This window comes from Brachypodium distachyon, chromosome 1 (genome assembly GCF_000005505.3).
Source record: "Brachypodium distachyon strain Bd21 chromosome 1, Brachypodium_distachyon_v3.0, whole genome shotgun sequence".
NCBI classification, from domain to species: domain Eukaryota; kingdom Viridiplantae; phylum Streptophyta; class Magnoliopsida; order Poales; family Poaceae; genus Brachypodium; species Brachypodium distachyon.
The window spans coordinates 35061785-35074276 of NC_016131.3; the positions used below are offsets into that span (position 1 = coordinate 35061785).

At 43.2% G+C, this 12492-nt stretch overlaps 1 protein-coding gene across 2 annotated transcripts; it reads right to left on the reverse strand.

Moving 5' to 3' along the window:
- Positions 1–2236: 2236 nt before the first annotated feature.
- Positions 2237–8959, reverse strand: LOC100831218 (probable protein phosphatase 2C 56). Of its 2 annotated transcripts, XM_014899694.2 has the most exons (10): positions 8568–8650; positions 8301–8406; positions 7693–8076; positions 7067–7194; positions 6885–6983; positions 6613–6771; positions 5834–5920; positions 4998–5089; positions 3939–4013; positions 2237–2690 (listed from the first exon to the last, which is right to left on the reverse strand). In XM_014899694.2, the coding sequence occupies exons 1-10, from the start codon at positions 8644–8646 to the stop codon at positions 2541–2543; spliced, it is 1359 nt and encodes a 452-aa protein (XP_014755180.2). In that variant the 5' UTR covers positions 8647–8650; the 3' UTR covers positions 2237–2540. The 2 variants fall into 2 exon arrangements, with proteins under 2 accessions (XP_014755180.2, XP_010227631.2); XM_010229329.3 differs by lacking the exons at positions 8301–8406; positions 8568–8650 and adding an exon at positions 8803–8959.
- Between the last annotated feature and the right edge of the window lie 3533 nt (positions 8960–12492).

Here is a 12492-nt window from a genome sequence, read left to right on the forward strand (position 1 = left end):
GAATGGTATGTCGTCGGTCCTACCGAAGTGTGTACCAAGAATGCTATAAACCTTTGTTAGTGGTACATTGTTCTCCCTTAGGTTCCTAACTAGATCCCTGGTGTAACGATCGATATGCTTGTGGGAGGGCCAACATAGCTTCTCCCCACTGTTTCGAGACGGCGGATGATTATGTTCCAACTTGCGGTCCTTAATGTACCACCCATAGTCATCACTCCTCAGGACCCTTATGAATGTTGCGCAGCCACATCTGACAGAAGATGTGTTCTTCTTCTTTGGATATCCCTGAAATACATTTGGTGCTCGTTAGATATACATTATCCGTAAAAAGGAGTCCTAACGAACAAACATTAAAATATTACCTCACAACCACAAACAATTGTCTGCATTGTCCTATAGATAACATCCTTCTTTGGACCAGATTTACATTTGTAGTTGTGGCTTCTTCCGTAACGTATGCCAAACCCAAATTCCCATGAATACAAATTGAAGTACTCGTATGCCTCAGGCAAAGAGTCAAAGCAAAGAACTATTTTAGGGCATAAAATATTATCTGTGGTCCTGTGCGCGAAACCCCTGAGTGAGTTCTCAAGAGGGCTAGCTCTACCAGGTAACGCAGGACGTGCTGATGGTCCAGCTTCAAACTTTCTCCTAAGGTATGAGGTTCAAAAGAGTACAGCATTATCGTTCAAGGATTCATAATATGTACCAAAATGATAAACAAGTATAATTCGTACGTACATAGCATGTACCCAATATAGAATCGAACTACAAGTTACTCCTAGAATTTGTACATACATAGTATGTACTTCCTCCATTCATAAATACTTGTCGTGCTTTTACTGTAAATTTGCAATAAAACCATGACAACTATTTAGGAACGTAGGGAGTACGAAATACAAAGTCCATGTCAGAAGTACAGTTGTTTGTAATGTGTACTAATCGTCATCACCATGTAGATATTCATATAATTCGTACGTACATAGCATGTACCCAATATAGAATCGAAGTACAAGTATAAAGTTTGACTTCAAAAAAATTAATAAAGCATAACTAGAATGGTTTATGTACCTACCAAAGTTAATTATATGTACAAGGGAGCATAAAAAATAGTCTAGCGGACGTTATTCTACATACCAGTCCTAAACTTGAATACATGTACAAGGGAGCATAATAAACCTCTGACTGGTACGTGCTAAACATAATAAATAGTACTCTTTCTTAAAGACATCAGGGCCAACAATGTAAGGTACATCACCTTACTACCCAAACGATGCAATGAAACAAGTACGTACCCAAAAAAAATATGCAAAAGCTGTTAAGCTCACCTTCTTGAAGATGCATGCCGAGACGCCGCTCTCATCCACGGATGCCCCAACCTCGCTCCACTCTTCGTAAGAACCTTTGAAAAATGGTGGAGGATGAGCGCCGCCTTCCGTGACATCTGTTCGTCCACTGCAAATGTTCACGCGACGAGGATGAGCAGCACTGCAGGAGGAAGACTCTTCCTCCGGCGGATCCATGAACCTAAATAACATGAATGTCAGTGAGCTCGTACCAATATTTTGTCATGAAGCTTACGCTTATAAATTATGTACCACAAAGTATGCTACCAAGTTTAGAAAAGAAAAACTAGGAGTTCATGGAACAGATCTTCAATGGGGGGCGGCACAAATGGCTTCTAGTCCCGGGACCGGGAGAACTTGGGAGGAAGAAGAGAACTAGATATTTCTTTCTCCCTCCTCTCTCCGTTCGGTCAAGTCAAGTCAGGCAAGAACAGTGCAGGACAGGGTGGGCCACCTAGTCTAGTAATTCTGCTCTCCACACATGTGCTGACAGCCTAAGACGTGACATATTAATTCTTTTCTGTTTTATCTAAAAACATCTATGGCACGAATCTCAACACAGGATCGTGGGGTTCTGAACATACGGCGATATCGCGTCATCGGTACCACCTCCGTGTTGGTCCTCACGCGTAGTTCACGCCATCAGGCCGAAGTAGCATGTCATGACGGGTGTGTATTGCCCCCAGCAGCGTCTTATGTCTGCCGACAATTCGTGGCTACCGATCGAATCGCACAACTGCAACTACCACGAGGAGCCAAAACTGATAAAAGGCCAAGAACTCAATCGATTGATCCCAAGGAACACAGAAAGAGGCAATCAAGGACCAACGGGGCAATCAAGTTTGTGGAAAAGCCACTAAATGAGGTATTTGGTGTCAAATTTGGCGAAATAGGAGGTAAAAAATGGAATTCATTCTCTTTTCGAACAGTTCTCATGGCCCAAATCCCAACGGATGCAACATATTCTGACTAGTGATGATCAGATGCAAACATTACATAAAAAATGAATAAATCGATGAATCTCACAGCTGGTTTAGTGTTCTAAGTTATAACATCCACGGATCCCAAGAGCCCATCCTGCTTCTAGGATATCAAGTACTTCCTCCAACCCATATACTTGTCCCAGATTTAGTACGAAGTGGTACTAAATATTTTCTGACCGGAGTAACCAAACTTCACTGTCATCAGTCTCTGTCAGGTATTAATACCCGACGGTTTTCCATGATGAAATCGCACCACGATGCATGTGATGTTGTCTGAGCTGTGCCAACGGTGAGCAATTTCCGTCAGCTTCATGGCCGCTGCCTCAGGTCCGTCTTCTGCTCGTACAATTGATGTAATTTCCTTGTTGGTAGAAGACATAAAACACTAATTAGTAACGGGCCAAATAAGATGAATGATACGGAAGACCCTGTTTACCATATCCGGTCTGTAGGAAATCATAAATCATGAGAGAACGAGTATCACCCATGTTTTACAAAGTAGCTTCGACATAACCGCATTTGGGCCACGACACATCTGGGTTCATAGAATTTTGTTTTCCCTATGCAAGGAATGAAGGTGGTAATAAACCTGATGGTAGGATTTTATTTTCCTAAGTGAGGTTCAGTATGACCAAACAGAAGCCATGCCTGGGCCCATGACCTGTCCGCATGGGCTTGTGATTGTGAGGGTCCACTTAGATACCATGGGTAACGCCCAAGGTCGCGTTCGGTTTAGACCTAACCCGCAAATTGGATTTGTCATCCTTCTCGCTTTGTGCAAAATGGTTAACCAAAGGTTTAGTGCCATGGAATCCCTACAGTGTATGTGTTGGTATTACTCTAGCTAGCTAAGATCCTGTTTGTTTGGACTTCTACTTCAGCTTTTGATGCTTTTAGCAATCTCAAAAGCACTTCTCCCGTTTACACATGAAGCACATGCTTCTCAGCTAGAAGCACCAAAAGCACGTCCAGAGGTGCTTCTCAGCTTCATGTGTAAACGGGAGAAGTGCTTTTGAGATTGCTAGAAGCACCAAAAACTGAAGCTGAAGCCCAAACAAACAGGACCTAAGCAATGTGCAGGTTAGTGGCATGGAATCTCCATATTCCACTCATTCTTGAACTCCACTCAAATGGGCTACATTGACAGAGATTGTATTGTAATTTTCTAATCCCTCCGTTCCTAAATGTAAGAAGTCCTAACTTTGTCCTAAGTCAAACTTACTAAAGTTTGACCAACTTTATAGAAAAATATATCAACATCTAGAATATCAAATAAGTAAAATATTAAAATATATATCATGATGGGTCTAATAAACTAATTTGGAGTCGTAGATGTTGGTAGATTTTTCTATAAACTTGATCAAACTTTAAGAAGTTTGACTTAAGACAAAGCTAGGACTTCTTACATTTAGGAACGGAGGGAGTAGGTAACATAAGCAAGAACAAGTCGCCTTTTATAGCCTGGCTGGCCAATCTGAGAGAGATAAAAATCTGCTATGTTCTGTTGTTTTTGGCTGGGCGTGTTCTTGTATGGAACCTTGTAAATATTTCTTCTTCTATTAATTTATGACATGCAATTCTCATGCATGGTTCGGAAAAAAAATTATACCTCATTTTGCACAACATCCCAAAGGCCATCAGTAGCAAGAACCAGGTATTCCAAGTCACTGTTGACCTTCTCTTCCTGCATTTCACAGTGGAAAATCACTCAAGATTTAGCAAGTGAGAACTAACAGACTTCTCCAACAGCACGTTTTGTTTTTTTCTCCAACGGCAACTTATATGACACATAAAAATTTGGTGCTGTGCATAATCCTTCAAAAAACTAGAATTGTATGTGAGGCAAGAAGGTGCAGGAAATCTCCAAATGCTAGAGTTTTCTCATAGGCGTAAAAAGGCATCCAAATAAACTTCAGAATTCATCACTTCTAATGAAGCTGCATTAACTGCTGAGGTCTTTTCTCCCTTTTCACATAAACCTTATTAACTGAACTGTACAATATGATATTGTCACAACCAGATATATGCAGAATATCATGACAGTGTTGGTTATCCTGATTCCCATGTAATCTGCATACCTAGATGTTGACATGCCTCTCGAAAAAAAATAAACAGCAACAAAAAAATCATGTAGCTCTTCCCAGTTTCCACCTCCCAAACCCAAACAATGAGGAAAGCATTCCACGAACAAACTGCTCAAGATAAAAATCTCGACATCCTATATTGTATCACTGAAATAAGTATTCTTATGGTAGATCGCAGTGACGTGAGTGCGTGTTACTAGTACATAAAAATATCCATTCAGTATTAACATTTCATTGCTACAAATAATAGTATTGATAGGACGGTCACATCAATATGTGGAGGACGACCAAAATGTAAACTTGATTTCTTTTAGTTTGGCAAGTAATCTAGTTTACTCTACTTCCAGCTGCAAAACCAAAAGTGATACCCAAATTAAAGTTGTGACTTCTGAAGTTCAGGTTGTGACAAGAATGAAGTAGTACTATCCTTCAACATATCTACAAGAGAATTATGTAATTTCAACTGTTGTCCAGATCACGAAACCAATTGTAGCCTCCATACTTTCAAGTACTGAACTAGTTAAGAACTAGTTAAAGTTTAAGGGGGGTAGGAATTAATGCAGAACAAAACTTAAATTGCATACCTGAATGTCAGGTTCTGCTAACACATAATTCTTCAATTGACGATTGCCAAATGCACGGGACATTGCCAGAACTCCATCAACCCTCCAAGTATCTGCAGGAGAGCTCATATCAAAGCAGAACAATACAATGTGCTCCTAAAGTAACTTCAACCACTAGTCAAATAGGGGGTACCTTAAGGGGGTGGCGTGTGTGTGTGTATTGGGGGGGTCCAATGTTAGGCATGTGTATAATTAATTGCAACGGTTTTCTGCATATATTCCTCACCTGCCTGTGTATATATAATTATATACTGGTCGTCTGGCTTCACGACGAACACAAGTGAAATGGCTAACACAGAATCAAATCAAAATTAGTGTTTCTCTCTTCCAATTTTTTTGGCCGCCATAGGTCTTGTTGTGTCACACTGCTGCATTTTCTCAATTGATTACACCACTAATCCTTGCCACCCTAACACAATTGGTATTGGCTCTGCTGCACGATGCAAACATGTTGATGCCACCACATTCATCGCAGATGTACATCCTTGTTTATGGCCTTGGGTAGGTTATGGGGAGGGGCGGTGTTAGGCATGTATATGATTAGTTGCATAGTTACACCGTTGTCTAAGGGGTTTCCTGCATATATGTGCCTACCTGTATGTGTTAATATAATTGGTATTCATAACATATAGGATGAAAAAAAGCGCTCCACTGAATCATTATATAAGTAAACATGGTAAGAATTATTTGAAGTTGGATGGGTTGAGGTAAATAACTTAAATTTTCGCTAGCCTCAATATCCAATGAAGCTAAGACCGGAGAAAATCAAAGAGTATTCTGAGGATTAAAGTTCTTACCATCCCAAGAAACAGTTCCTCCAGCATTCTCAATTCTCTTTCGCTCATCTCTCCTGTTAGGTTTATGGTCATCTGAGAGTGGAATAGCTGCAGGACAGAGTGAAAACACATTGTATCATATTCTTCACAGATAAAGAAGAAACCAAATACTAATAGTTACTGTTCACAGTTCGTAGAGCAATCGCTAACTTATCAGAGCAATATAGCAACATAACAAAGTATGCACTCATTAATTAAAAAAAAGTCTGAGGTGAGTAAACTAAGTAGGCCAGAGTATCCATTCCTTAGCAACACAGTGAAACAAATAGACAAAAAAACACTCATTTAATAATTGGGATTCACAAGGCAAGTTTATCATGTACCAGAAATCATAAGAACAAAGTGCCATCAGAAACATAACAGCATTCGCATAAGGTGGAAACGATTACCACTTACTTCAAAACTAGACAACCAGTTAAGAATCGAACTCTAGTACCTGCTAATCAGAGTAGCACCTTTCAGTCTAACAGCCTCACTTTAAGCGTACTGCCTTAGTTCCATATGCAATTGAATCAAAGGACGATAAAGCATGATAATCATAGCTTAAAGGCTGTGACAAATCTCTAACAAATATTATTTAAGCAAGTTTAACTGTACTATTAACAATGGTGCAGGGATATGCTTGCCAGTAGATGACAGAGGGTTTCAGGGTATATTAATTACTAAGCATCAGTACCAGTTAGTGGTATTGGATATCCGAAAGATCTTCAATAACAAAGAAATACTGCCAAACATATTACCCTTGCCGCCTTTTGAAACAATAGCACGTGAATCACCGACATTTGCTACATATAAATGGTCGCCAACCAAAACAGCAACTATAGCTGTCGAACCATCATCCCTGTAAGGACTGCTTACTGATTGTAAGATAACAGCATCAGTTTCCAGAAATGTTGCACCTGTTTTTGCAAAAGTAACAACAATTATAAGATAGAAGATAAGTATTTTGTGGCCCTAGAAAGGACTTGACTATACAAAAAAGTATAGCTAAACAGAAGGAATAATAGATTACTTATAGCAAGCTTTGTGTCTTTCAGGAACTGAGGATGCTTCATAAGGTTGTCAAGCAGATGCTCCTTTAGATATTCGGCAGCAAGTGGTCCTCCATGACCTAATTTTGTTTTTTTAGAAACATAAGCCTGCAGTTTGTAGACAAGCAGTCACAGAATAATAACGCAAGTTTCAAGACAGTACCATCAAATACACCAAATAGGCTAACTGTCTGCCCCTCGATTTTACTAAACTTTATGTCATAGCGATCCTCCATAGTAGGTCTCCTCCCCTTAAAACTTGAATATCCACAGCTCAGCTTACCATCCTCACTGACAACAAATTTTTTATATAAATTAATCCAAATAATATGCCAACCTCTAACATTAGGAAGGAGAGGAGCATGAACAGATAAAATACTGAAGTTAATTCAATTGCAATATAAGCTACGTAAAAGTGAATGACCAGAAGGTAAATTTAATCACAGTGTATTTCTTAATAAGTATTCAGAATGAAATACCGTACTAGTATTCAGATATTGAAGCAGAATTGAATCTCATCTCTCTTACAATCACCAGATAACAACTTGAAATAATTGCTACTGAGACATTTTCCTAGCACTTTATCCAACATGTATCGGTCTCTCCTTAAAAGAAAAAGGGTTGGTGTTTGTAACTGGGGCACTTGCATTGTGCGGTACCACAAGTCCAGATTGAACGCCGACCAGTAAGGAAGCATCCAGAGACTAGAAATGACATCCATGGCTATCCATCAACACGCCAGTGACACAGATTGTAGGCGAGATGGTCATTACGCCTTAAAAAGATTACCTTTCGAAGCCACCGCTAAGCAAGCCCCGCAGCCCCGTGCGTCCCACCCCCCGCCGCGATTGGCGTGCCGACGCCGCGCCGCGCCGCGGCTGCAGCTGTCGTAGAGCCGACGAGGACGAAGAGGAGGAGTCAGGCGTCGTCCTGCCACCGGAGCCTGAGGCCACGGCCCGAAACCCACGCCCGCCGGGCGACGCTTGGGGTGCCGCGCAACGACCCTGGACGGAGGCGCTCACCACCCGCCGGTCCACCGCTGCAATGCCAACCAGGCCACGCAGGTTGGAAGCGGCGGCGCGTGCCATCCCTAGCAGCTTTCGGCTGAAGCGACCTCCGGTCCAATGGTTTTGGGCTTCAGGGAGGGGCGATCGAGCCGCCGGGTCTTGGATTCTGGATGAGCGGAAGCAGTTATTTTGGATGAGAGACTTCGCACATTATGTAACAAAAGAGTTAACAAAAAACATGCTGTAAAAAAACACAGTAAAAAACACAAAACATTGGAGTGGTAAGATAAAAAGAAAACTACAGTAGGACGCCGCACATGGGAGATGTGGTCAAAACACACAACATGATCACACGCGGGAGGAGAAGAAGCCGCGAATTGCAAAGTTCACCTAAGATGAAGATAGCTCCACAACATGAAGAATGACATTAATGTGTCGCTGCCATGATGGCCGAGGGGAGTCGGCCAAGGGTCATATCCCATAACTCTGACACAACCTTGAGGATAGATCATGAGCTTAAGAAACGGCGCCTTTTTAAAGGTAATGACACGGGAGCGTCGCTGTCAACAATCTGATAGGCTGGAGATTTTTCTGTAGATTCTAGAAAACGAACACCTACTCCGTCAAATCAGAAGTGAGAAGAGAGGCAAGCCATACCAAGGCAGCCGAGAAATGTCTGGATCGAGGCAGGTTGACCAAAGAACAGATGACTGGGCAGTAGCGTGAACTCCCGCATCCAAGACACTAATTGAGAGACAATGTTTTCAAAATGTTTTTTTGGTAACCTCCAGGAGTTTTGGTAAAAAAAAAATTAGAAGTAGAGAAGAAACACAACACCTGATATTGTAAGAAATTTATTATTGCTAAAAATCATCATTGTATCTACGGATACCTGTTGCAGCATCCCAAACAGTCCATCTCATTCTTCTCGATCACTTTCCACTAGAGACATCTCTGTTCCTTCACTTCGAGAAGCTTACTCGTCGAATAACACACCATCCATCCCTAGATAGATTTATGTACTCTTCGTTGTGAGAGGAAGAAAACTAAAGTGGAGGCTACAAGAGAAGGGGGAGTAGGAGCGGGGAATGGAGACTGATTTTATAGGAGACGGAAAATATGGAAAAACAGAATCTGGGTGGGTATTGTGCACCAGATGGCGACAACTGACATTTACTTGCAAATCTTTCATTTAAAGCGAACGAGAGAAATCTGCATTAATATTGGTTCGTCGGTAGCAAATAAAATTTAATTGGGTTCCTCAATTTGGGAATAGATTTAGAGCATCTCCAGCCGGCCCCCTAAAGGATCCCTAAACGGGCTTGGGGGCGCTGGCACGTAAAATCCAACCCAGCCGGCCTCCCCAAAATGTTTTTTTAGTCGGCGCGGCCCAAAAAGTTAGTCAGCGCCCCTAGGCCAAACACAACCCAAAGGGGGGGGGGGCGAGCGGGGGCGCCGACGAAACGTTTTTATGGCGCAGGCCGGCCTTGTCAGCGCCATTTATCGTCCTCCCAAGCTTCCGCATTAATCGCCACTGGCTTCGCCTCGGTTTCCCAGGAGAGTAATGGCGGTCGCTGGGTCAAACCGCCGTCCTGTCCCATCGGCTTCCACGTGGCGCATTCCCAACGCCCGTTTCTCGCCATGTTCACACCCCCCGCGGGTTAACTTCGGCGCCCATAAAAGGCAGCGCCGGCCCGAAAAGCTCGCCATTCGCCTTCTCGCCTTTCTCCTCCCTCGCCGACCTCGCCCTCCTCTTTGCCCCATCTCCTCCTCGCCCTGGCCGGCAACTGGCAAGACCTCCACTGGCTTCGCCTCGATGAGGCCGAGACGTTGGCGCGGGCCGGCTACCCCGCGCCGTCGAACTGCCGCCTTTCCCACGGATGGGTGCTCAGCCTGGGCGGCAGGCCCGTGCCGTCGCCGCCGACGGGAGCGCGCCGACGAGAGAGGATCGCAGAGCATTTCTTCCGCCACCTCACGCCGGAGGAGCAGGCGATGCCGGCGTGGGACCGCCACATCGGCAGCGCCTGGATGCCCTTCTTCGAGGAGGAGCACCGCCGGCGAGTCCGCGATCTTCCGCACCCGGCAGTGCGGAACAACACCGCGGGCTGGCGCGCATTATGGCAGCAGCCAAGGCGGTCCCTCGACGCCGTCCTAGCCCACATCACCACAGACAACGAGCCGAGGCTCGACGACGGGGCTCCTCCTCCACCAGCTCCGGCTCCTCTTCGACTTCCTCGGCGGCGCGCACGCCATCGCTCCGGCTCTGGATGAGCCGGGCTCCTCCTCCCGAGTGCGGCGGGCCGCGGCGCCTCCACGCGGCCAACTCTGCCTAGTCCGGCCGAAGCCGGAGCCGAAGTGGACGCCGACACCGGACTCCGAGCAAGCCGCCGTCCCGCACTGCCGCGACGACGATCCGGAAGAATTTCCGGGTCAGCGCGCCGCCGAGCGCACCAGCAAGGAGGAGGCGGAGCGGCGGCGACTCCTGGGCTACACGGCCTCCGATGCGAAGTCCAGGCGTGGCTTGACTACGAGGCGGCGAAGGAGGCGGCGAAGAAGGAGATGCCGGTGAAGCAGGAGCCGGGCGTCATCGTCCTCGACAATGACGGCAACGGCTTCGACTTCGACTCCGGCAGCAGCTTGGGCAGCGTCGCCTCCTGGTTCGATCGCCTAGACGACGAGGCTAGGGTTTGATTTAGTTTTTTCTTATTTTGTTAATTATCGCAAATTTCAATGAAATGTCGCCTAATGTGAATAAATTTCGCCAACTTCAATGAAACTTAAGCAGTGCCCCCAATTTACTACACGGCCGGCCCCCAAATTATTCTTTGCGCCGACGCCCCCCCCATATGGCCGAAAAATGTAGCAGGCCGGACGCCATCTGGGGGGGACGGCTAGAGTTGCTCTTACCGCTCTAAAATGGGTACCTCACACATCTTAACATTGTGTAACTTTAATTTTAGGCTAAGATAAAGTGCTGATATGCAATCAAATAAATATATGGAGAGCATATGTGCATACATATATTTATTTTAAATCTAAATGATTATGTATAAATATTAGCAGTTAGAGCAGCACTACTTTAACTCATTGAAATGTAGCAATGTGCAAAAAACACCAAATCAAACTTTTATATACTCGAGACATCAACATTTATTATTCCTACTCAGATGTGTTTTCCTCCTTTTACGACTCCTTATGTTGCCCCGGTCGTCTTTCCCACCTGCAACCTAGTCATACCACATCGATCCTCTCCTTGCTCATTACCTAAAGCTTTCAAATTTGAGATGCCATTAACGTTATGGTGCGAGAGGAAAAACAGTCCAATGAGAACATGGTTCTGGGAGGAAGGGCCAACAATCGTGACAAGGAGAAGTTGTTTTGAGAGTAGCGGAAAGAGGTTAGGAGTACGCCTATAATGGTTTCACATGGAAGCAACTAATGTTTGAATGTGGGAGGGAAGATGGCACAGACTATTAGTGTAACAACAGCATGATTGGATCTGGATTATTCAAATTTTAACGATTTGATTTCGTTTTAGTGCAAGAGTAATTTATCTTTTTAGCAAACAAGAGTAATTAAGTTGGTAAAGCTTCGGATTTCAAAAAGGATAAAGCTTTGTAGGTTAATATATATATACCTTCGATCCAACACACCCTTCAATACAATACAACGTGCAATTTAAATATTGTTGATGGTTGTGATTATTACTCCCGCCGTTTCTAAATTATTGTCATCATTTTAGTTCAAACATGTACACATCCGTCCGGATTTATAAGGCCTTATTGAAATCCGTGTCAAACTTTGATTAACAATTATACAAATAATATGTAACATATTTATATAAACGTTATATCATTAGAAAGAGTTTTTCAATACGAATCCGACAATATCTCTTTTGTGCCACAATAATCTCGTATTACCACTGTTATTTTCGGTCAAAGTTCGGCATAAAATTCCGCGTAGGCCTTATAAACCCAGACGGAGTGAGTACTAAAACTATCTGAACTAAAACAACTACAAGAAATACATATTCGAACTAAAATGACGACAAGAATTTAGGAATGGAAGGAGTAGGTTCGAACCATGATCAGTAATACATTTTAAAGTAGTATTAGCAGGTACTCTTTTTACAGAAAAATATCCTTTGTGCATTGCTTCGATTGAGAGGCCGGACAATATAGTCCCAACCGAAGGATAAAAGTTCACGATACTTTTATTTATCTAAAGAAACTAGGGATGATATCCGGGGAAAACCACCTCTACGGTGCAAACTGTGAAAACTTCATCGGAAAAAGTTCAAAAAATTCTCAAAAACATTATATATGTTAGAGAAGTGATGTTCCATATATGTGTAACTCAATTGCGTTTGGTAGCAGCGGAAAAACAAATTCATCATGAATAATGGGTCTTTATTGTTTGACACTATTCATTCATATATTTCTCTTTCTAATTTCTTCCAAATGCATTTGATTTTTAACTTGAATTTTTATGAGTTTGTAGAGCACAATTCTAACTTATGGCATTTTTATAGGAATTTTTATATAGTTTGCACCGAATAGACGTTTTCAGCTAATACGCAACC

Coding starts and splice junctions, on each gene's coding strand:
- LOC100831218 (XM_014899694.2), bottom strand. CDS start 8,646: ATGCGGGAGTTCACGCTACTGCCCAGTCATCTGTTCTTTGGTCAACCT. Junction 8,077..8,300: donor TGGAGCTATCTTCATCTTAG/GTGAACTTTGCA, acceptor CCGCTCATCCAG/AATCCAAGACCCGGCGGCTC. Junction 6,772..6,884: donor AGACACAAAGCTTGCTATAA/GTAATCTATTAT, acceptor TTGCAAAAACAG/GTGCAACATTTCTGGAAACT.